Source organism: Martes martes, assembly GCF_963455335.1.
Source record: "Martes martes genome assembly, chromosome: 4".
Taxonomy (NCBI): Eukaryota; Metazoa; Chordata; class Mammalia; order Carnivora; family Mustelidae; genus Martes; species Martes martes.
In genome coordinates this window covers 109,860,104-109,883,486 of record NC_137891.1, presented here as the reverse complement: position 1 = coordinate 109,883,486, position 23,383 = coordinate 109,860,104, and the positions used below count along the sequence as shown (strand labels likewise).

At 37.8% G+C, this 23,383-nt stretch overlaps 1 protein-coding gene across 1 annotated transcript in view; it reads right to left on the bottom strand.

Moving 5' to 3' along the window:
* DPYD (dihydropyrimidine dehydrogenase) overlaps positions 1-23,383 on the bottom strand; it is an 842,461-nt gene that overhangs the window by 112,770 nt on the left and 706,308 nt on the right. Inside the window, exon 20 of the mRNA XM_080800117.1 lies at positions 6,666-6,845. Coding sequence (XP_080656243.1) covers positions 6,666-6,845 — 180 coding nt within the window. The remainder of the gene's footprint in view (positions 1-6,665; positions 6,846-23,383) is intronic.

Sequence of the window (23,383 nt, the reverse complement as noted above, 5' to 3'; positions counted from 1 at the left end):
ATATGATTTTTGTTGTATAATTTTTTGTACATATCCTTTATCAGACTGAGCATGTTACCTTCTATAACTAGGTTTTTAGTATGAGTGGATGTTGAATTTTTGTTAAATGCTTTTTCTGCATCTAAAGACTTGAACCCGGAATATGTAAAGAAAATTCAGTAAAAAAATAAACCCAATTTTTAAGCAGGCAAAGGATTTGAATAAGTACTTAACAAAAAAGGTATATGGATAGCGAATAAAAAAATAAGGAAGTGTTTATTATCATTAGTTTTCAGGAAAATGGAAATTCAAATCACAATGAAATACCTATGGACATGTACTATAATGGTTCAAACTAAGAAGAGAGAGAATGCCAAATGTTGGCTGGAGTGTGAAAGAACTGAAACACCCACCCACACAGTTGGCAGGAGTATAAAATGGTACAACCACTATGAAATCTGTTGGAAAATTTCTTCTAAAGCTCTTACATCCCTTTAGGACCAAGACACTACACTCCTAAGTCTTAGTCAAGAGAAATGAAAATAGGTATTCACAAAAACAGTTATGCCTGAATGCTTATTTTAAACATACTTATAATACTGGAAAAGTGAAAACAGCTCAAATGTCATTTTGAATGAATAGCCAAATTGTGATGTATTTATACAATGGAATATTATTCACCCACAAAAAGAAATGAGTTACTTGACACCCACAACAGGGATGAATCTCCAAACCACTGTGCTCCAAACCACCAAACACACAAAAACATACATCTTCCAGAATTCTAATTATATGACGCCACAGAATATGAACAAACTAATCTATGATGATATAAACTAAATTACCTTTACTTCTGCTGGTGGAGAGGTGGGAGAGATAATGACTGGAAAGGGGCAGAAGGAAGTCTTCCGAGATGTTGGTAATGTTTGCTATTTTGACAGAAGTGAGGATTGCATGGATGTGTGCTTTTGTCAAAACTCATCAAATGGTTCATTTAAGACCTGTGCATTTTTCTTTCTGCAAATTGTATCTCAATTCGGAAAAATGAAAAGCATGAAAAAATAAATAGCATGGAAGACAGAAAACTTTTAAAGTTGTGAAGAGGAGGTACTAGTACTCTTTAGGTCTCTAGTAATGGTCATGCTCATGACGTCATATGGTCCTTTTGGACAGTTCTTTGTTCTCTGTGTTGAATAACATGTCAGAAACAAATAAATAGATGGTTAGACATTTACATATAAAATAGCACAACCAGGGGGCACTTGGATGGTTCAGTCAATTAAGTGTCTGCCTTAGGCTCAGGTCATGATCCCAAGGTCCTGGGATCAAGCCCCACGTCAGGCTCTCTGCTCTTTGGGGAGCCTGCTTCCCCCTCTCCCTCTGCCTGCCACTCCCCCTCCTTGTGCCCATTCTCTCTCTCTCTCTCTGTCAAATAGAGAAATAAAATATTTAAAAAATTAAATATTACAATCAGAGAGCAATAGTTTTATAAAATCACATCACTTGTGGCTTTACAATGATATGAGAATGATGTATCTGGTCAAATGGATGTACATATTTTTGTTTCTGTCATCAAAATAAAGTCTTATTTTAAGGGGTGCTATACAAACACATTGACAGTTTTCCTGATTTTATCCTAATGAAAGCTTTTTAATGAGTACAGACTATATTCACTGGTTAAATCACCAATGTATATTTCGCCATGTTTTAATACCTACTGAAAATAATCTGGCTTATTTGTTGTTTCTTTCTACAATCTCTGCTATTCTTGAAAGGGACTGGCTGGAATTTTAGTAATAAACAGCCTTTTTTTTTTCCTTCCAAATAAGGACACTGCAGATAATTTGTGCAGTTTAATCCTATAACCATGCAGCATTGTACTAGGTGCTTGAAAATTCAAGTATAAATACGACATCGTCTCTGTTTTCAAGATACTCATAATAACTTCGGTGATGAACAAGAAGACATATAACCAGAAGGTAATATAATAACTGTAATACCAGTTGAGAAATGAGGGACTCAATTTTCCCAGACAGAGAAGAGGGTCGTAGATGACTTCACAAAGGAAGTGACATTTACAATACATCTTACAATAAATAAGTGATGGATCAATATATTTATTCAGCAACTCAGCTACCATGCCACTGCTCCTTGTGGTACATGTCGTGTCAGACACGGGCACACAGTGTGTGGTCTGAGTCCTCAAGAAGCTTAGACTCGAGGTATTTTGCTAAGTTAAGAAGGAATAAAGGTTGCTCACCTGCCCACCTCACTCCACTCCGACTTCTTTCCATCTCATTTTATAAAACTAGGCTCACACATAAAATAGGACTTTAAGATCAAAGTTATTTTTTTCTTCTTACACTCATTTCATTTCTGATACAATGGGGAAGGCAATGGTTTGGCAAGTCAAATGACTACTGGTTTTTAATGCTACCACTTCATTGTTTTCTTACAGAGTTCATTGTCATTCATTGACATAAGCGGCATATACTGAGTCCTTACTGTGTATCAGTAGGTGTCGAAGGAATTGGGAAGTGGGCTTGCTGTCTGGTAGAGGAAAAAGACATTAAAAATCCAGATACTGTGTGATACTTGTTACAACTAAGGCTGAAGAAAAGGAGAAATTAATTCTGGTGTAGAGCTCAAAGAATAACTCAAAGAGAAGGGGGTTCTTGTGAATTTCTCTTCAGTGAGCGGGAAAGACATTCCAGATGTAGGGAACAGAAAGTGAAAATGCATGCAGATCCCAACCAATCAGTAGTTTTGGCCTGTACTGTTTCCCTTTCGAGGGCTCTTGAATCCTACTCTCATCTTAAGCACCAAAAAAAAAAAAAAAAAAAAAAAAAAAAAAGTGAAATCATTTCCTCCCATGCTTTTTGATTGCAAAATTTCTGTTCTAATTTTGGAGCACCCAATTTCTTTCATATTTCCCAAGCAAATAATCTCAACATACTGTGATTTGCCACATCTAAAAATTCCAAATACTAATATTTCATTTTCTGATATCACTAAAATAGATATTTTGCCTCCAACTCTAAAGAAGAACTTGTGGATAAAGTTGTACTTGCTGTTATAGTCTCAATTAAATATTCTTCACAATCCCTTAACCAAAACCCTTGGGGCCAAATACACCTCAGAATTCAGAATTTTTGGGGGGTGCTTTAGAAAAGTAAAATGGTGAGCGTGCCACATTTTACCCAATACCCCAGCAAGATGTGGGTTAGTAACCTGGAATCAAACACATTAGTCTCTCTGCAGTAAACACGTAAATGTTCACTCTAGAAAGAATTAAATAAAAATTAATAATAGTCTCACATCAGTTCAGGTCATCTTTGCTGCCAAATGAAACACCTGGTTTCAGGACTTTTTGGATTTCAGAATTATTAATGAGGGACTCTGGACTTAGATTGTGATTATCTTCATTTGATAGTTTTAGAAAGAGATTTGGAGAGATTAATTAACTTGTCCAACTTGCTCACCTAGTTAAGTAACAAAACATCATACAAACCCACCAGTCTGACTTTGGTCTCCGCTAGGAACCTCTGTCCCGCGTGTGGCAAACAACCACTTCACTTTCACTGAGCCGCCTAGGTTATCACCAGGGGGAAGGAGGCCTTGAGATTACCGAGTATAAACCAAGTGGGCACTCTGCTGCAGAGACCCCTCCTTTCTGAAGATCCTGGGAATAGCCTCTGCTTCCTTATCCTCCCAGATTTCCTCACTGCTGACTCTCTGCATGGACTGGGGATGTTATGTCTTTAATAGCAAAGCATCTCTGTCCTCATGATTCTTTTTGCTTACGTGTCTTGGACCTAACTGCTGCACTAATTCCCTGCCAGTTTCCTCACCAGGTACTTTCAGAGCACTGGCCATTCAGAACTTAGTTCACTGCTTCTCTGGACTTCCTTGCCTGATTCTCTATTTTACTTCTCTTCTAGCTCAACATCATTTAGTGCCAGCTTCCTCCACCAAGAAAAGCTTGTGTTGTGCTCACAGCTCACTTCTCAGTCTCTAATGCTATTCTGTTGCTATTCTCTTCTTTGTTACTTTTGGCAATGTGGGTCCTTGGATATGTCCATCAGAACTACCACGTGACAAGATGGGTTCCTGGGCCCACCTCTGACCCACTGAGTCAGTATCTCTGGGAGTGGGGCCAGAGAATCTGCATTTTTCACAAGTGTGCCACATGGTTTTTAAGCACCAGCAGTTTGAGATCATCTGCTCTGTGGTGTGCAAAGCTGGTGGCTGCTCTTCGTATGGGGTCTGCTCTCATGTTTGCAGGTACAGATTTATACACCTTGCACCATAAGAGCAGAGCAAACTATAAATGCCTGACTTCTTGCCTTTCCAAAGCCACCTAAAGAAACATCACTTGGGAAGTTTAAAGAATTAATAAGTGAGGGTATGCAAAGGGAGAGTATATTAAAGATACTAATTACTTAAAAGATAACACAACTAATTTGGCCAAATCCTTGTTTCCATAGCTAACGTCTCATTTCTCTCCATCTTCAAACACCACACTGTAATTGGTTTCTTCTAAATTTCTACTCTAATTTATTCTAGCCTGACCTCTGAGTGAAAGATTAAGTAGAGTCGCAATTGTACTTTCCAAACAAATCTTTTCCTACCTAAAGAAGCCAGCTACTTCTAGCAGGTCCTTCTGAAAAGGGTCTACACTATCTCTTGTTTTCCCTGTAACAAGAAAACATTGTAAAGACCAGCATCCTATTCTTCAGCTAATGAGAGAACAATCCGAGCCGTTTTCGAAGATACGCGCCCCACACCGGCAGCACCATGAAGGAACAGTTAGGAAGGCCCCCTGTACCCTGGATCCAACGTGCTTTGATCCACTGTTAGGGACATTAAGCTCAAGGGAACCATCCCCTGTTGTTTTGGTCACATCAGTCCACACTGGGGTATCCAGGAGCATAGCTCTACAACCAGACCAACTGCTAGTTCCTCAACTTGGGGTTGAGCACTGAATCGCTAATATAATCACACAGGCAAAAATCTATGTGAAAAAAAAAACCCTTTTTAAAATGATAATGCTGAAAATGACATGATTTTGATGAAGTCTGGGCTCACCAAAAAAAAAAAAAAAGTCAGAATCTAGATTCCATCTATCAGAAAATCAATTTCCACTTATGTCATTGACACAAGTGTCTTATCATTATTCATCTTTTATTTGAATACGTAAGTTTTGAGATGAGTGTGGAAGTCCTTTAAATACAAAACGGCACAGTGCAATGTGCCTACTTAACATTTCAGCTTACATGGTGACCGCTTGATTTTGAGACGATGCTTTTACGGAATGGTCATAAACCATCAAAACTACTGTGTCAGAACCAATTTACTTGGGATATTTACACTGAATGAGTGTAAAGTTATTTGTGAGAAAAAAAAATTTTTTTTAACGCTATGAACAACCTCCAGATATGGATGGTCATTGATAAAGGCAAGAGCACTCACTGTCTAAATACTGCAGACTCAGTTTATGATAATATGATTAGTTACATTAATAATGCTGCTTAGGCACAGTCTTGCTAATTACAATATTATAAATATTAATGCCACCCACTCTCTTTTTTGTTTGATTGCCACTCATGGAGTCATTCATCATGATATTTTCTAGGAATTCACACTGTAAAGATTTTCTTTCTTTCTCCCTTTTGTTTTTCGTTACTGGACTTGCAATCGTGCACATTATTTTTCAAGAAGCCTTTGTTTTTGGCTACCTGGGAGGGGAGTCATAGTTTCCACTAGAAGTAGCCAAATCCAAGTCAGTTATCTGATGTTTCTCTTATTCTTTCAGAGTCTCTACTCCTGCCATCCAAAGCAGGGTATCCAGGGTTTTTGTTTTCCATTCTTTTTCATGTGACCTGTTTCAAGTTAAGATTCATTTGAATTATTAAATGCTTCCTTAAAGAATCTTTTTATACTTGCCTTTCTTTTTTTTAATGTTAATTATTGATGTGGTGACAAGCTGAAAAGACTAAGAATTATAATTTTTTCCTCCCCTCATTCAGGACTCAAGAAACGTCTTCTGACAATGGTTGTCTATTTAGAATAACACAAAGGAAATACAAAGGCAAAATGCTGAATGTTGTTTTATAAAAGATTTGCTAAAATCACTATATTATACAAAATGTAAATGTAGTATATATTTCTCTGAAAATAGCAGTTAGTGAGAAAGTTGGGACATAACCTTTTGAGCCCAGGTTTAACCACATAGCGGAAGCAGTTACAAAAGATACTGATTAGATTTTAATTTTAAAAACTTCATCATATTATTCAGGGCTCCAGTGATTTGATTGTCTTGAAAATAAAAAGGTAATGTTATAATTTCCAGAGCTTGTTAAAGAATAGAGAAATCTCCAGCCTCCCACTGGAGAGAATGCCAGTCATCACCACAGTAAGCAAGAATCTGGAGGCACTTCATACTACAAACTTCAATCTTTTTCCCTTTACATGACCTTGTGTTATATTGGTTTTATAAAAATGTAACTCACGGACCTATCATATAGCTGTAATCAAGCCTCCTTCAGAACAATTCCACTGCAGAAATAACATCCAAAGGCACTGTGTTTCCTCTGTTAATGAGATAGTGGGAAGGAAAACAAGACCTGATGTAGGAAGCACCCGAGGTAGAGTTCTTAAGGCCAAGAGGAGAAGTAAGCCCATACCTTTCCCATGAGTTCCGCAATACGGGGAACTGGTTTCCCTTTCTGGTGACTCACGGTAGCTGGACTCTGGCCGTCCCAGTCTTGTAGTTCATCAATGCTTTTCAGATACAGCAGGGCTCTGAGGCCAGTGCAGTAGTCTTGGATGACAGTGAAATCCTGATTCTGAACAGCACTGCATACCTAGAAAAGGTGGAGCAACCAACCAAATGTCAGTCTAAGAGCTAATTCTCCAAATGGACTCACTTTGCATCTATTCAAGAAAAGCGATTTATGTTCCAGGCACTGTTCCAAGCACGGCATATCAATCATTTTGTGGGGATGGGAGTGGTGGGGAGGGAGGGGCTATAAAGAGGCACAAGGAAACTTCCAGGGACAGCGACTACTTCCATAAACTCAATGTGGTGATGGCCTCACAGGTCTACATGTATTTCAAAAATGGCCAGATTGGACACTTTATATATGTGCAGTTCACCGAACATCAGGCAAACCTTAGTACAGCTGCAAAAAGCAGATCCAGTCAGTTGGATTTACAAAGAATCCAATGTAGCATAGCATAAGAAACGACCTTTTAACTCTCTCGTTTTCTGTCCTTTGGGATGTACTGCCTGGAGGTAGTTCTCACGCCCAGAGGTGGTCATGCCAAGGCTGGATGTTGCTCATCACTAACTCGAGCACCACTGACCCCTGCCTGCCTTTTCAGCCTCGTCTACTGGTGCTCTTCTTTTTGTTCACCGTGCTCCAATCACCCAGGTCTTTGCTCTCTTCCTCACATCTGCCACATTCTTTCTTTGCCTTGAGACTTTTTCATAAAATCTTGCTGTCTAGAAAAATTTTCCCTTCTACCCATGGCTGACTACTGGCCCTTTCCCTTATCATGGTAAATATAACTTCTTTGAGGAGGCCTCCAAGGGCCCAGAATACGTCAAGGCCTTCAATTACTACTACATTTTTTTCCTTCTAACTATTACATTTGATGTACAGCTCACTCCCCAAACAGGCTGAAGCTTCAGGAGGGAAGAACCTGTTACTTATCTTGGTCACCGTATTATCCCCAGTGTCGAGCACAGTGTTTGTCACTTATTCTGCTCTTAATAAATATATGTGGAGTGCCTGGATAATTTAGAAGAGGTATTTTAATTTGAGTGACCATATGTTAGAAAATAAAGAATTAAAAAAATTCCAGAGTAAGGGAAGGCTGAATCTGAAAAATTAGGACACTTCCAATAAAAATAAACTTGAAAGTCTGTGTTGGGCTTTGAGTTAGAGCTTGAATTTAATGGATTTAGAAAAACACTTCTAGGTTAATTATTACCAAAGACACCTCCAAAAGCAGGAACAAAAATCCTTCATTTCCTATTCTGAAGTGCTGTATGTTACTACAATGTAGAAAAGAGAACTGAATAAATACAGAGAAGAATACTTTCTATGAAGCCCATTATATTACATTAAAAAATTGTTTCTTAGGAAGAACAATTTGAGTATTAATTAGGCCTCCTATAACTTTCTTAGAGTTAATTTTTTTGAGAACAATGATGAAAAACATCATTATAATTTCCTCCACAGGATTTTTTTAACTGTAAGTCAACTGATGCCTTACTTTACCTTCTTCGTTCACAATGAGATTTCAATTTTTTGTAGTATATGCCTATGCTATAATTTTACTCTAGTCTTAAAATAGTTTCCCATATGACCATAAGACATCAAATTTTGAAAACACACCATATCATGTTCTTTATGGGATGTTCATGACTGTTATAAAAACTTGCTTGCTAAAAGGTATCTAGATACTTTGTAACATATGAATGGTAATGTTAAATCTCATTTATCCTGAAGATACAAAAGCCACTAATTCTCTTAATCCACAAACATGGCACAATTTGTATATGGTAGACTAAGCTCCAAGGTGCTGGAGTGGTCAAGAGCAGACTTGATGTATTTTATTTTATATTTCATTTCATTTCACTATTTTTTAATTGAAGTAAATTAACATAGACTTGGTGTATTTTTAACTATGGAAGAACATGGTGGGCCTCAAGACTGGGAAGACTACCTCTTTCCTACCCTCTCCTATGTTCCCATCCTAAAGTGTTACTGTGTCACATATTAGGGAGCTATTCTGAGTAGGTGAAGGGAAATAAAACCTCAAGAGGGAGAAGAGACTACAACATGGCGACTGAACATGGCTGGGATGGTGTGCTACGCTGGAAACACTGGAAACCGCCATCAGACATAGGTGTTTGAAGGGATCACTTCAGGTACGTTTCATCGTAAGGCAAATGTCAGACTATTTGTATACCTTCCTAAAATGAGTAATTTAATTTCTGCTTTCTGATAAGATTAAACTTATTAATTTTCCTGATAGAATGCCTGATCGTAGGAGCTCTGCATGCTGATATTTTCTTTCAATAAACTTTCAGTGCACATATAAATTATCTGAGGATCTTATTGAAATGCAGATTCTGTTTCCACAGGTTTGGAATGAGACCCAAGATCCTGCATTTGTGACAAGCTCCCAAGTGGTACTGATGCTGCTGGGCCACCCTCGGAATAGCAAGATCTGAAGCACCAGTAGGGATGAATCTTATCTTAACCTGAAATGTTGTCTGCAAAGTGAATTTCTTACAACTGACAATTTCTTGATTTTTACCATTACACTGTAGCAACATATTCATGGCCTTTAAAGAAGCACTACTTATTAATAATAATAAGTCCCAGCTGAGAGACAAGTAATTTTCTGATGAAATAGTAATAAGACCCAAAATAAATCTTAGGATGCAAGCACAGCTTTGGGAACAGAGCTCCGGCCATGGGATCTGATGCTCAGAGAATGGATTTGCTCAGAAAGGTGTCTTGTTCTTGCCTAACCTTTACACTCCACTGAGGCCTTTATCTCTATCTTCAAGGTAAACGGCTCCTTTTAAAACTCCAAACATGTAACTGCTATTCCTAAATGGGTATATTTTATATGACATCTCTTTGTTTGTTTAACAGCTCTGATTAGGACTCTTAATAGGTGTTAACATGTTTGCTCAGTATAATTTGTAAGTTCTTTATGGTGAAGGCTGGTTTATCTTTCTTCCCAGCAGGATATCAGGTGCCATTATAAGGATCATTGCCACCATTAATTATTTCCATAAGCGTGAATATCCCTATAGTGAGCTGTTTTAAATAGGGGCCCCTGGATTCTCAGCAGGATCAGCCCCGTGCAGGGCCCGAGTAGGTGGTGGCCGCCTGTGCAGCATGAGTTGAGGAGTGTCATGAAGTTCCTATTGCCACTGAAGAGCCTCCTCCAGAGGTCTGACACAGTGCCCTGAATTCTTGGTTTAGGCAGGCACATTTAGTCAAAGCCTGCCTATGCAAAGTGAGTGTACAAACATCTGCAAGGTGACAGAGGGTTGTGGGGTGTTATTCCTTTCTCATTATTTCTCATTAAGTGAGATTAAGCACATTAACAGTAAATTACCTATTTATGGTGGATTTACATCTTAAAAAAATCTCCTTTACCTACATTATTTCTTTCAGTACTCAGAACAAACCTGCAAGTTAAGCAGGAGAGAGGATAATGTTTTTCCTTTAAAAATGGAAAGAGCTTGAATTTGAAAAACTATTTCTTCAAGTCCAATCTAGTGGTTGTTTTAATGGCATATCAAGTCCTATAGCCCAGAGGCTAAGAGCATGCACACAGAAGTCAAGCAGAATCAGGTTTAAACTACATCATAGTTGCATAAGTATGAGCAACTTTCTTTACTTAAAAATGGGAATAGTGCATAGGAAACTAAAAGGCAACATGCTTAAGTCTTAAAAGAGTAGCTAGTACTTAGTAAGCTAGATTGGCACAAAAATAAATTTTGTAACATGAATAAATCATTAGAGCATGAATTAGGCAAGATATAATTTTTTAAGCCTAATACTTTTTTGGTCTAATGCAGTAAAAGAAGGTTATGGACATTGTGTTTATTTGTGGTAAGTAGAGATTTCAAAAAAAGTTCTGGTCTGGTTGCCAGAAGCCACGTCTGAGACCCCGCTCTGCCATTCAGCAGCTGCGACTGGGGCTAATCAGGCTTGAGTCTCCCTCTCCCACCTCCCAATCTGAAAAAAAGTGTATGATAATATCTAATTTCTTGTTGTGGGGATCAAACTATATTATGTAGGTGGCAGTGCTGTGGAAATTACAAAGCTCAGAAAGGACAGGAACTGTACTAAACCACATAGTTATTATTGGGTAATTTAAAGTTGAAAGTGTCTACGAGGCCAAAATGGAAAGAAAAGGCCAACTTTGCCTAGAAAGAAAAAACCAACTTCCTTGAAATGTAAAAGACAATTTACTAGGAAGATAGCAAATTGAATCCAAATTGGATTACCAATATTAATCCTGGGTAAATAATTTGGCAAGGAAGAGTTCTATAGAATCAGAACACCGTAGACTGGCCCATGTCTTTGTGTAATAGAGCAGCAATCTCTCATATGATATTTCAAAATGTAACAAGGTTCTTAAATAGGAATCTTAAACTACCAGACACAATACAGAAGAATTCATAGTCATTAACTACCGCTTTTCATGTCTTATCACATAGGTGGAAAAAACTACACTCCAGGTCTTAGAAATATGTGCCACCAGGCTATATGCAAGTAAAATATATGTTTCTGATTGAATCCAAAGTAGTCTTTAAGTTGCCATAAGTTTATTAGTAAAAGGAATATTGGTGGGTACCTCGATTTAAGTAAAAAAGGAAATTCTTCTGCAGTGTTTATCACATTCCAAACTATACTAGTAACAGAGTCTCGTGTAGCTGGAAGAAGTTCAAGAAGGGCCATATGCACCCCAATGTCCATAGCAGCAGTGTCCACAACAGCCAAACTGTGGAAAGAGCCCAGATGCCCTTCAACAGACGAATGGATAAAGAAGATACGGTCCATATATACGATGGAATATTACTCAGCCATCAGAAATGATAAATACCAACTTTTGCCATCAACATGGGTGGGACTGGAGGAGATTATGTTGAGTGAAGTAAGTCAGGCAGAGAAAGTCAATTATCATATGGTTTCACTTACTTCTGGAACATAAGGAATAGCACGGAGGACATTAGGAGAAGGAAGGGGGAAATGAAGGGGGGAAATCAGATGGAGAGACAAACCGTGAGAGACTGTGGACTCTGAGAAACAAAGTGAGGGTTTTAGAGGGGAGGGGGACGGGGGGATGGGTGAGCCTGGTGATGGGTATTAAGGAGGGCGTGTATTGCATGGAGCATTGTGTATGGTGCATAAACAATGAATCTTGGAACACTATATCAAAAACTAATGACAGCTGTATGGTGACTAACATAACAAAATAAAAAAATTTTTTAAAAAGTTCAAGAGTATTTCTATGAACACAGTCTATAGATAAAAGACTGAACAAGATGGATTATCCATCCAATTCCTAAAGATTTCCCAGAAAAAGAAAAAAAAAATCCAACGTGCTCCCCTTACTAATTTATTTTGATAAAGCGTTAAACTGTTTAAACAACGTAAAACACCTGCAATATTTTATCTGGTGCTTTATAGTTTTCAAAGCATGTTATCAAAAAGTCAGAAATATTTACATAGTGATTTACAGTTTTCAAAGCATGCCAACAGATAAAGCACAGGGGAATCTAGAACGTTTTCAGACCAGCCTACTTATTTCACAGATTAGGAGTCCAGAAAGGCTAAATGATCTATCAGTGGTCACACAGCTACTTAGAGGCAATGCTGGTCTCCCCACCTGGCCTGAAGCTCTCTCCAGTATAGCACTGTCTCCCCAGTATCATCTTCCTTGGTCAGAGAAGGTGCCAGTAAGTGCTTAGTAAGTGAGGAAATCAAAACCAAACATTGAATGCTTTGCCCCAACTCAAAAGATTAGTAGGTAGTAGAGCCAACAGTCTAATGAAGATCTTCAGAAATCAAAATATCCTTAAGAGCTTCTCCCTTCTGTAAATTTCACAATCTTAAATTTGATGTCTCACAGAATTAAAGAAGCACATATTTATAATTTCCCTAAGAAGAATCACATTACTAAAAATGATTTCAAATTTATTATTAATGAATTATGGCAGAAATCCACAGATTTTTTAAATGCCAGGATTTTAATAATGGGGCGATCACTTGAAGGTTTATGATGAAAACTGGAAAACAGACCTCTGCTGTTGTTGGATGGAAATGCAGTTTCTAATTTCATCTGTCCACACCCACTGAGCAAAAACATCAGATGTTCTAAAGGCACCGAATCAGTCATCCCTCACTGAGTTGATTTCTGTCCAGTACTTCTAAGCAGACATATAAAACTACATTATAATTTTGAAACTGTTGCACAATACATATTATTAAGGTAATAATTCAGAATAACAATATCTCTCTATGAGTTTTTGGTGCTACATAAACATGGCACTTACTAGAATTCATGAATAAAACACCAAAATTATTATTTTATAAAGCTATAGGTGAAAAGACAGCCCCTGGAGATACATAGTGCATAAGGAGCCAGACGGGTATCCATTTGTATATCCACATAAAACCACCAATCTCAGTTGTTCTATCATATTAGTTTCCATTTGTTGAAGGTGTACAACATCAAAGTCGCGATGTCCCTATATATTGTATTTAGCAGTAATGTAACAGACTCCGTGAAGAAATCAAAGTGAGAGTTTCTAAGTAGTTTCCTGGCAATTGAGACAGCAGGTTCTTTCATCTGCTCTGTAACTGTGGCAGCGCATTGATTTAAACTCCTTCTGAGATCTCAAATGCTTTTATACTCTTAGGTCTCTCAAGCAGTTTTTTTTTTTTTTTCTTCCCCAAAGTGATAAAATTCTAGCATCCAGCAAAATACCATCTTGTTTCCCCCAAAAGGAGAAAGCTTATTTCAGCTTTGCTACTAACCTGTACAGGATCACTAAGTAAAATAGCTGTCCAAATGCCATGCTATCAAGAAACTTGGCTTTCAGTTCACTTTTCTACGTTCTGACCGTACCAAATTGGGCTGGGGAAAAAAAAAGAACAACAGAATAGTCCCACAGATGTTGTTTTTTTTAAGGGTTCAGGTTAGAAAAAAAAAGAAGCGAATAAGCACTTCTGCTTATTAATTACATTTTAATGTTGTCCTTTAATTGCTACTCACTGATAAATGCTAAAGGTAGAGAAGTCACTTAGCTTGTTTTGTACATCCTATATTTCGTTGTCAATCACATTACGTATCCTCTTATCTGGTCTTTTAAATTATATATTCTCTGACAAATTCTATGTATATGAATAACCCCTTGTCCCCCAGTCAAGAAGGAATTCTATGGTGTTTGAAAGGTTATTTTTAAATGTCCCATCTGCGGTCATTCTGTATCTGATTAATTTCTTAACCCAAATTCAGCCGAAGATGGGCTAGAGAGAATAAAATGTTTCCAACAGATTTGGTACTGGGATCCAAACCAATTTTGCCAACTGGAATAAGGAATGTAAGTGTCAGTTCGCTAAGTATTTTCTCCAATGTGGTATAGATGACGGGCCACCCACCTGGCTGTTATTCAGAACATGGTGGGGCTGATCTTCTCTACTGACTTTGTTCACGATACAACTTGACTGGGGACAGCCTAGGCTGAGGAGTCAAAGGGATGTGCTGTGCCCTGCAGGTGAGATCGCCTCTGTCCCCTTCCTTGTAGCTGCCCTTTGCAAAGTCAGCTTCAACTGGATTCAGATCTCAGTGATGACCTGAACCAAGAAATCATAATGAAAAAGAACCACACAGAGACACAGCCCCTCTCTCTGCCTTTTATGAGGGGACAGAGATAAAATGGGTGAGTCAGGCACAACGCAGAGGGCCAAAGAGTGGGGACTGCTGTCCTGCGTCTTCAAAGATGTCGCTGTCGATGGCCCCGCGTCCCCACAGACACAAACGGAAGTCTGAAAAGACTCGGGCGAGACCTGGAGCCCTCCGCACATCCGGCTCCCCTGTGCAGCCCAGTCTTTGGGGAGGGGCTGCGGTTGCAGGCTGGGGAAGCTCGGCCACTCTGCCTCAGGGGAAGGGGCATTTTTCTTCTACCATAGAGTCTCTTCATCTGAGGCTACTGCTGTGGGGCCGCATCAGTTACCACCGTAATTTTCAATTATTCTGTAGTAACACAGGTGGTGGTGTCAGGGTTTGCGTGTGGCATCGTGCAAGCTCAGCACCTCCCATGATAAAAGTGGGGCAAGAAGAGGAAACTGAATATCCAAACAATGGCTGTCAGAGGACTAAAATCCATAATTTCAGGCAATCTCTCTTTTTCAGCAGTGTCAACACAGCTGGCACAATCTGACTTACAATATCATTTACTAAAATACCACGTGGGGTTGGGATGATAGGAGAATAAGTCGTAATGCCTAGAGAGGAAAAGTCTACTGAGCAAATTCACCCATGGAAATTATTTTCTGGACTCTGAAGACAGATAAAGCCACGTGGTTACTCAACAACATAAGCAGACACTCAACATTCCAAGAAAAGGGGACCATCCGTCTGAAATGAGAATGTTGTTAACATGGAAAGAGGACCTCAAATCACACTGTCTGCCTCTTAAAGCACTCACAGTTCAGTAGTTGATTTTATGGTTAATCTATCATTGATAAAAACACAAATTTGTGAGCATAGTGTGTGGCTATCTTGATTGAGTCAACGATCTTGATTGAGTTGCCAATACAGACTGGGACACGAAAGTTAGACGAAGTTCAGATGACTGAGAGTGAATCATCTATTTATGAGTTAAGGGCTACAGAAAACAACAACAACAAAACTTACTGGTGTTCCAATTCATATACTGAAAGCACAGTGCATACCTTTGGAGAGCTGGAGAAGCAAAGCAAAACTGGAGAAGCAAAATTCAAATTGTTGAATTTTTTAAAAGGAGCTTTTAAAAAAAATTAAAAACATGCTCGTAATTCCTTTACTACACAAGTGGAAAATATGAGGCTTATAAAGTTTGTGATTACATGGAAAAAACAGGGAAATAAATTGTATGCTAGGTTCTGATTTTTTACTTTTTGGTTTTTTGGTTGTTTTAGTTTTGCTTTTAATTAGCGAAGACCAAGAACCTAAAAATAAAATGCCTGTTATCGTATTATCTTTTTATGAGTCGCTTTATGAAAAATATTGGGGACACTGCTATCTTATGTACTACTGATGTTGTCACTGGTACTAGTTGAAGAATTGTACAATGTCAGTATAAATTGCTATCACATTTTGAAACTGACCAAATGCAGTCTATTCTAGTTAAAAAATTATCTGTACATGTAATGATACATTCCCGATACAAATACTTAACCTGCAGTGAATAAATAAAATGCTATTGAAATAATTAAAAAGTGCCTGGCTTTCAGCCTCCAAAGCTGGGTTGGTGCAATATCGTTAGATATGAATGAGTGTAATGACCAAATAAACACTTTTATTTGCGCATTTCTCACTAGAAGGGCACATATGTTATGATTTGTGAGTGTGACGATTAACCTGAAGAAAGATGACAAAGACTAGCAATCTAGGCTGAGGGTTTTAGAAGGATGCTTAGAGGTGACTTAGAGGTGACTGCATATTTACCATCCAGACACTTGAGAGTAAGAGGGAAACTATTAATGAAAATACCAGGACAATGAGCACACACTAAAACTGTCCGGAACAAACCTGGATCCCTGAGTCCCTTACTTATTAGAGGGACTTCCCCCTCTCTAGATTGGAGGGATATTTTCACTTACCCTCATGGAACACATTCTAGAATGCTCGGTCACTTGTTTGGTTTAACATTCACTCCTTCAGGTACTTATGCAGGCCTCAGCTCATTGGATTGGAGTCACAGGGCTTTTATTGTTTACTTGGGGATTTGGATCTCAGAGACCTAACCTGATCCAGAGGATCCTAGGTTTAAAGGGCTCCCCCCTCTTGACCTCCAAGTGTCTTTTGGCGTATGAAAAACTCAAGAAGGATAAGAAGGGTAAAGGACTGCCCAAAATCTGAATCCTGTAAGCTAGACAGAAACACCCTTAAGGGTAGGAGATTTTTATGTACTTTACATACTTCTCAGTCTGTTCTTTTGTAACTGTCATTTCTTTATGCTTTACCCAAATTCCTCTGACTGAAATTCACTTGGTGGTTCTTACTTTCCAGGCATTGTGCTAAATATGTTCAATGTAGCACCACACTTAAACCTCACAATAACACCACAGAGTATTATTATTTTCTTCAGTTTAGCAGATGGGTAAACAGAGGGTCAGAGATTAAGGGCCCTAACACCATATGGCTAATAAACAGCAGAACAAGGGTTCAAGTCCTGGATCAATCTGTCCCGAGGATCCGTTCTCATAGCAGCTGTGTAATCTTGCTTTTTCTTTTTTTTTAACCACTACAAAGGCACCTGGCTCTCATGTGAAAACAGGAATAAATATACATACATACATACATATATATAATTTATATACATACACACATATGTCTTCCTATCTTATCTCTCTCTCTACCTATCTATGTATCTATCTTTCTATCTATCCAAAATAGAATTCTTGTGAGGAATATATCAAATAAAAAGATATATAAGTACCTAGAACATACCTAAAATACATGTAAGGATTACAATATAGATCTCATTCTCCAGCTTTCAAAGACACAGTAAAAGGGTACAGACTATATCTGTTTTGTTCATTACGGCACTCTCACAGTGTTTCGCACGTAAAGATCTGTGCCTGGCAAACGATTTGTTCAAATTAATAAATGAATGAATGAATGAATGATATATTAATACCATTCAGGGACAAGCAAAACTCTCTTTAATTTCCTGCCAATGGTATATTTTCATCTCCCTCTACTTATACAAATTTATCGTAATTCAGAATTCACACCAACCCACAATAAAATACTTTTATCTCAACTTCTACTGCTTTTAAAGTCTATGCCCCTTATTGCACCATTAAACATGAATACCTTTGCATTATTACTTAACTATTCTTTGGGTATACCAGTGTCCTTTCCAGGATCGAGAGAAGTATATCTACTTCAGCATTCTTCTTGATACTCAGAGTACTATTTGTTACAGCCAAACTTGACAGAGTTTATACATGGCTTATTGCTTATCTCATATTCCCAGTTTGGATACCTGAATCTTTTTTTTTTTTTTAAGATTTTATTTATTTGTTTGACAGAGAGAAACACAGCAAGAGAGGGAACGCAAGCGGGGGGAGGGGGGCGGTGAGGGAGAAGCAGTCTTCACGCTGAGCAGGGAGTCTGATGCAGTGCTCAAACCCAGGACCCTGGGACCATGACTGCGCTGAAGGCAGACACTTAATGACTGAGCCACCCAGGTACCCCTGGATACCTGAATCTTGACAGCAGCCACCATTTGATTCTTTCTCTTCTGGTAGTCCCCTTTAATAAGAACTGAAGAACTATGTAATTCAGAACTCTGTGAAGACATTTGTTTAACAAAGATTGAACTCATGTCCAATATGTATGATGTTCTAAACTACTCCTTTTCACATGTCTGTACATATATTGAAGTTTTCATATACAGCAATCTAGATTCTAGCTACACTGAAGGAAGATAAAACAGAGCCAGGAGAAGTTCAGGGAAAGGTCTCTATTCTTGTTGTGTGTCTGGATTCTCTTATTTAATGTTTTAATTTCTGCATCATATACCCAGGTAAATCTAGTGTCTCCTTGGATCTGGACCGACATTTTCATAAAGCATTCTTTCTCTATCTTTAATTATTTCAAGTTCATATTTTAAATTTAAAGTTCAGAACTTCATCAACTTACCCTAAGAAGATCAAGGTAAATAATCAAATTTACTACGGGACGGATTTGTGCAAACACTGGCATGTAAAATAATTTGCTCTCCTCTAATATATGTCCTGTAAAATTGCCTCATCTTCCCAGGAAAGGCCTTCTCTATTTGCTGCAGATATATAGCCAGAAGTATTTAATAGATCGTTCTGGATTTTGATCATAAGAGAGCAATTTTAAGACATCATTTCTTCAAAAAAGTCTTTCTCTATTACTCAAAAATTACCCACTCATTCATTTATTCTTTCATTCTGCAGATACTAATTTATAACCCAGTCCTCGGGTTCTTTTCAAATTCCATTATCAAACAAAACTTCTGACTGCAAAAGCCTGGGGTTATACTGTTCGTTTTAGATTTGTCAGAATAAACCTTCCTTGAAAAGCTGTTGTGAGGACCAAATGAGATAAGAATTATGAAGTGCTATTTACCAGGAAGTCTCTCTCAGTGGATGTATGACACAATGGGTCTCATTCAGAGGGAAAAAAACAACTGTTCAGGTTCTTAATTGTACGTCTTCATGTGAAACTAGTGCCTTTTGAGTTCTCTCCCCATATTAACTAGTTTCTCAGATAAGTTACTAGCTGAGCCCCTGGACTAAAATGATCACTTCTATGTTGTAAACAACTGGCCTATGGCACACAGATGAACATACAAGATAGACTGTGACAAACAAAAAATGACTGAATGTCACTTTGAGAGCATAAACTAAAATCTGATTACCGTCCCCCTCCCCACAAATCAATATACTATAGCCTCTAAATGAATTATTGAATATGAGTTAGAATATGAATATGAATGAAAGAACAGATAAATAAGGTAAATGCAGGTAAGTGAACTTTATCTGTTTTACCCTTCAGTCTTGTCTATAACATGTCACATTGTAAATTAAACTATTGCTTATATTCTGAGGTTGTTAAAAGGAACATTAGCTAATTATATAATCCTTTAAAATGCCATAGAACTGATAGTTTTTTTAAAAATTCTCTATATTACTCATATTTATTTTGTGTGTTTTAGAGACATCAGTTCCTATGAATATGCAACATTATTCTTAATTTTGTTCTGTAAGACCAGGCATGTGCAATGCACGCTGTATTTGGCCATATTGAATTTCCCAGTGATTAAGCTGATTTTTAGTTTGCATCACTGTTTTTGGGCCCAATGATGAGTCATAGAACTTGTCTCTCACCTCATATACATTACTGCATCTGGTGTCATTAGGACAGAGTTAATATCCAGGATGTAGTGATTGATTTAGGGAGATGATAATGAGATTATGGCTCATGCCCTTAAAGCATGACAACTGAAATCCTATCATTTTCCACATGAGGAAATATGCTAAATATTATAATATCTGACGTGTCTATCACTGTGGGATTAAGCCAGCTATCTGAAACAGAAGTTTGGTACTTAGATCCTTAGGTATATTAGTTTCTTTTGTCTTACAAACATAGTGTAATTGATATGAGGATAATGAAGGTTTATATTTGCATGCCCAAATTTTTAATTCCAGAAGTCCTTAGGTCCTCTTGGTTCAGATCTGTCCGCTTATATAAAAGAAGCCAACAGCAATCATTGTCTTTCTTTCCTCAGATTTTGTGGGGTGTGATCAGTGAACAGAGTAAGGAGGTGTTTAACTAGAAATATGTATATTTCAATGAGGAGAATCTGGTTTGAGTTTTCAGAGATTCATAAGTCATAAAAACATTGAACGTGTGAGAAATGTGACCACAGCAGAAAAGCAGTATTTCCTGGATATTTGAAGAAGATGAGTTAGGGAAATGGACAAGTGTGTTTTTAAAGATTTTGTTTATTTATTTGACAGACAGAGATCACAAGTAGGCAGAGAGGCAGGCAGAGAGATAGGAGGAAGCAGGCTCCCCACAGAGCAGAGCCCAATGCGGGGCTCGATCCCAGGACCCTGAGATCATGACCCAAGCTGAAGGCAGAGGCTTTAACCCACTGAGCCACCCAGGCGCCCCGACAAATGTGTTTTTAAAGATTAATAAATTTAGGATTTTTTTCCTTTGAAGGGAAATATTTTCTAGACTTTTTATTTACTTTATTTAAACATCTGCACTTGATGGGAACTGTATTTCTTGTAATCTTTTCCTTTAACACTCATGATCCTCTTAAGCTCAGCTTCAGGAATATGTATCTGAGAATGATAAGAGATAAATGAAATTGGCCTCTGAAATATTCAATACCCAGATGCTTACTGTCTAAAATTTCTAAATGTTCACGGATCTAGACATCCATCCAGTCATCTCTCAGCATCTACTCACGAGTACGTATCCATGTATCTACTTTGTGCCTGGTTCTTCTAGTCACTGTGAGGCAATGCATAAGAAGCGGGAAGGAATGGGGGAGAAGACATACATTCATTTAACAACATTAGGTTATAGGTGCATCTGAAGCCTTGGTACATCTCTGGAAAATAGGATAGGAAAAAAGAAGGGCAACTGCCCACCTGACATCCCCAATGGTGTCTCCTGGGCATCCTGACTGTGGCCAGAAGAGCATTCTTAACTTCCCCACTGCCTGCAACCTACTTCTCCAATAGTCCACAAGCTAAAAATCGTTCCTCTTTCCTTTATTTTTCTGGCTCAGAAAACTGTAATCTCTCAGTTGCCTCGTTGCACTACTTCGAATCTCCATTGAGAATCTATCCATTCTCTCCACATCCACTGCTTTTTGTTATTCAAGTCCATCATCAGCTCTCACCTGGACTATTGCCACAGTTTCCATCTTTTACTATCAGCCATTCCTGGATTCACTAACCATACAACAGCTAGAATGATTATTTTAAAATATAAATTAGATGATATCTCACCACTGCTTAAAACCAATAATGTCTTACCTTGCTTTGAAAGAAAATAGAACACCTGGTATAAAGTACTGCATGATCTGGTCCCTGCTCACCTCTCTTACTCACGCCCACTCTGCTGGAACCACAGTGGCCTTTTATGAGCATGTTCCCCCTCCCCCAAATGCAAGCCTTTTATTTTACCATTCATGCCTTCGTTTTTGCAGTCAGGGTTTTTCCCTGTCTGCCTGTAATGCTCTTTTCCCTGTTTTCACATGGCTGGGTGAATCTTATACAGTTCCCTGCTTAAATATCACCTCTCCAAAGAACTTTCCCAGCCAGCCAGTCACTAACACACTTGCTAATTTACATTCTCTGCATAGCACTTATCACTGTTTGACATTTTTCTTACATGTTTGTTTCTCACTATTGTGCCTGGTATCTATTAGACACTCAATAACCATTAATGCAATAATAAATGGACGCTATGACCATTACATAATACGGCTTGATAACACTGAACCTCATGAATGAAGTTCTCAACAGATGTTAGTTGTTGATACCATCAAAGCCAATCTCCCTCCGGTCTATTTAATTCTTCCTAAATGATATGTAATTTTAAAAATTAAAATACTTATATCAGATATAAGTATGTATACCAAGTCTGATCAATGTTTATTTGTAAGAAAATAGTCTAATTTTAATACTTAAATGCATAAAACACATTTGAAATCCAGGAAGGCCTCTACCAAGGATGCCTTAATCAGGCAGACTTATTTGAATGTGCTTACTTTTAAATTAGGCAGGGTTCATAAACATTTATTTAATTTGATTACATTTGAGATACTAATAATACTATAAATATTAATGGATCCTTATAAAAGGAATTATGTCATTTTCAAGTAAGATTAAAGAGACAGATTAAAAAAAAAAAAAGGTACAACTGTTAAGCACCATTACCCTTCAGGTTTTTCACTATGAATCCCTCAATCCAAATTTCAAACTTTCATATTAAATAATTTTGTTACATGCAGTACTTAAGCTATCTCTAATTATGTGGGTTTTTTAAAAGCGGCATTATTAAGGCATAATTTAATACCATAAAATTTATCTATTATAAGTATGCAAGTCATTGACTTTTAGTAAATATATAGAGTTGTGAAACCATTACCACAACCCTGTTTTAAATATTTCCATTGGGGCACCTGGGTGGCTCAGTTGGTTAAGCGTCTACCTTCAGCTCAGGTCATGATCCCAGGGTCCTGGGATCGAGCCCCCCATTAGGCTCTCTGCTCAGCAGGGAGTCAGCTTCTTTTCCTTCTTCCTGCTTGTGCTCTCTCTATCTCTGTCCTCTCAAATAAATAAAATATTTTAAAAAATAAAATATCACCATCACCCAAAAGTTCCCTGTGCCTTTTACGGCCACTCTCTCACTTAGACTTCAAGTTGCAGGCAACTATTGATCTATCTTCTGTCTTTCTAGATTTGCCACTTCTCATCATTTCATATAAATGGAATTATACAATACAGATACTAGTATTTCGTGTCTGCTTGTTTTCACTTAGCATCATGTTTTTTACACATGCTAAGGCAATCTATGTTATTATGGTAACACTCCATTCTATTGCTGAATACTATCCTATTGTATGTATGAACCACATGTACCATATTTTGTTTATCCACTCATCAGCTGATGGGGATCGGTATTGTCTTCAGTTTGGGGTCTTAGGAACAATGTTGCTGTGACTGTTTTCAAGACTTTCAAGACTTTTTGTTTTTACTTATCTTGGTTAGATACCCAGGGATGAAATTTCTGGATTGTATGGTAAATTTATGTTTAACTTCTTAAGGAACTGCCAAACTGTTTTCCAAAGTAGTTGTATCACTTTGCAATTCCACAAGCAACACAAAAGGATTCCAGTCTCTCCCCATCCTCACCAACACTTATCACTGTCTGTCTGTTGATAATAGTCATTTTAGTGGGCAAAAATGTCAGTATAGTGGTTAAAATCAGATGCTAGGCCAAGCTGTCTGAGTTTAGATCACAGCTTTGCCATTTATCATCTTAGAATTTAACATTCTTGGCTACAGGAGAGGGGCAATACTAA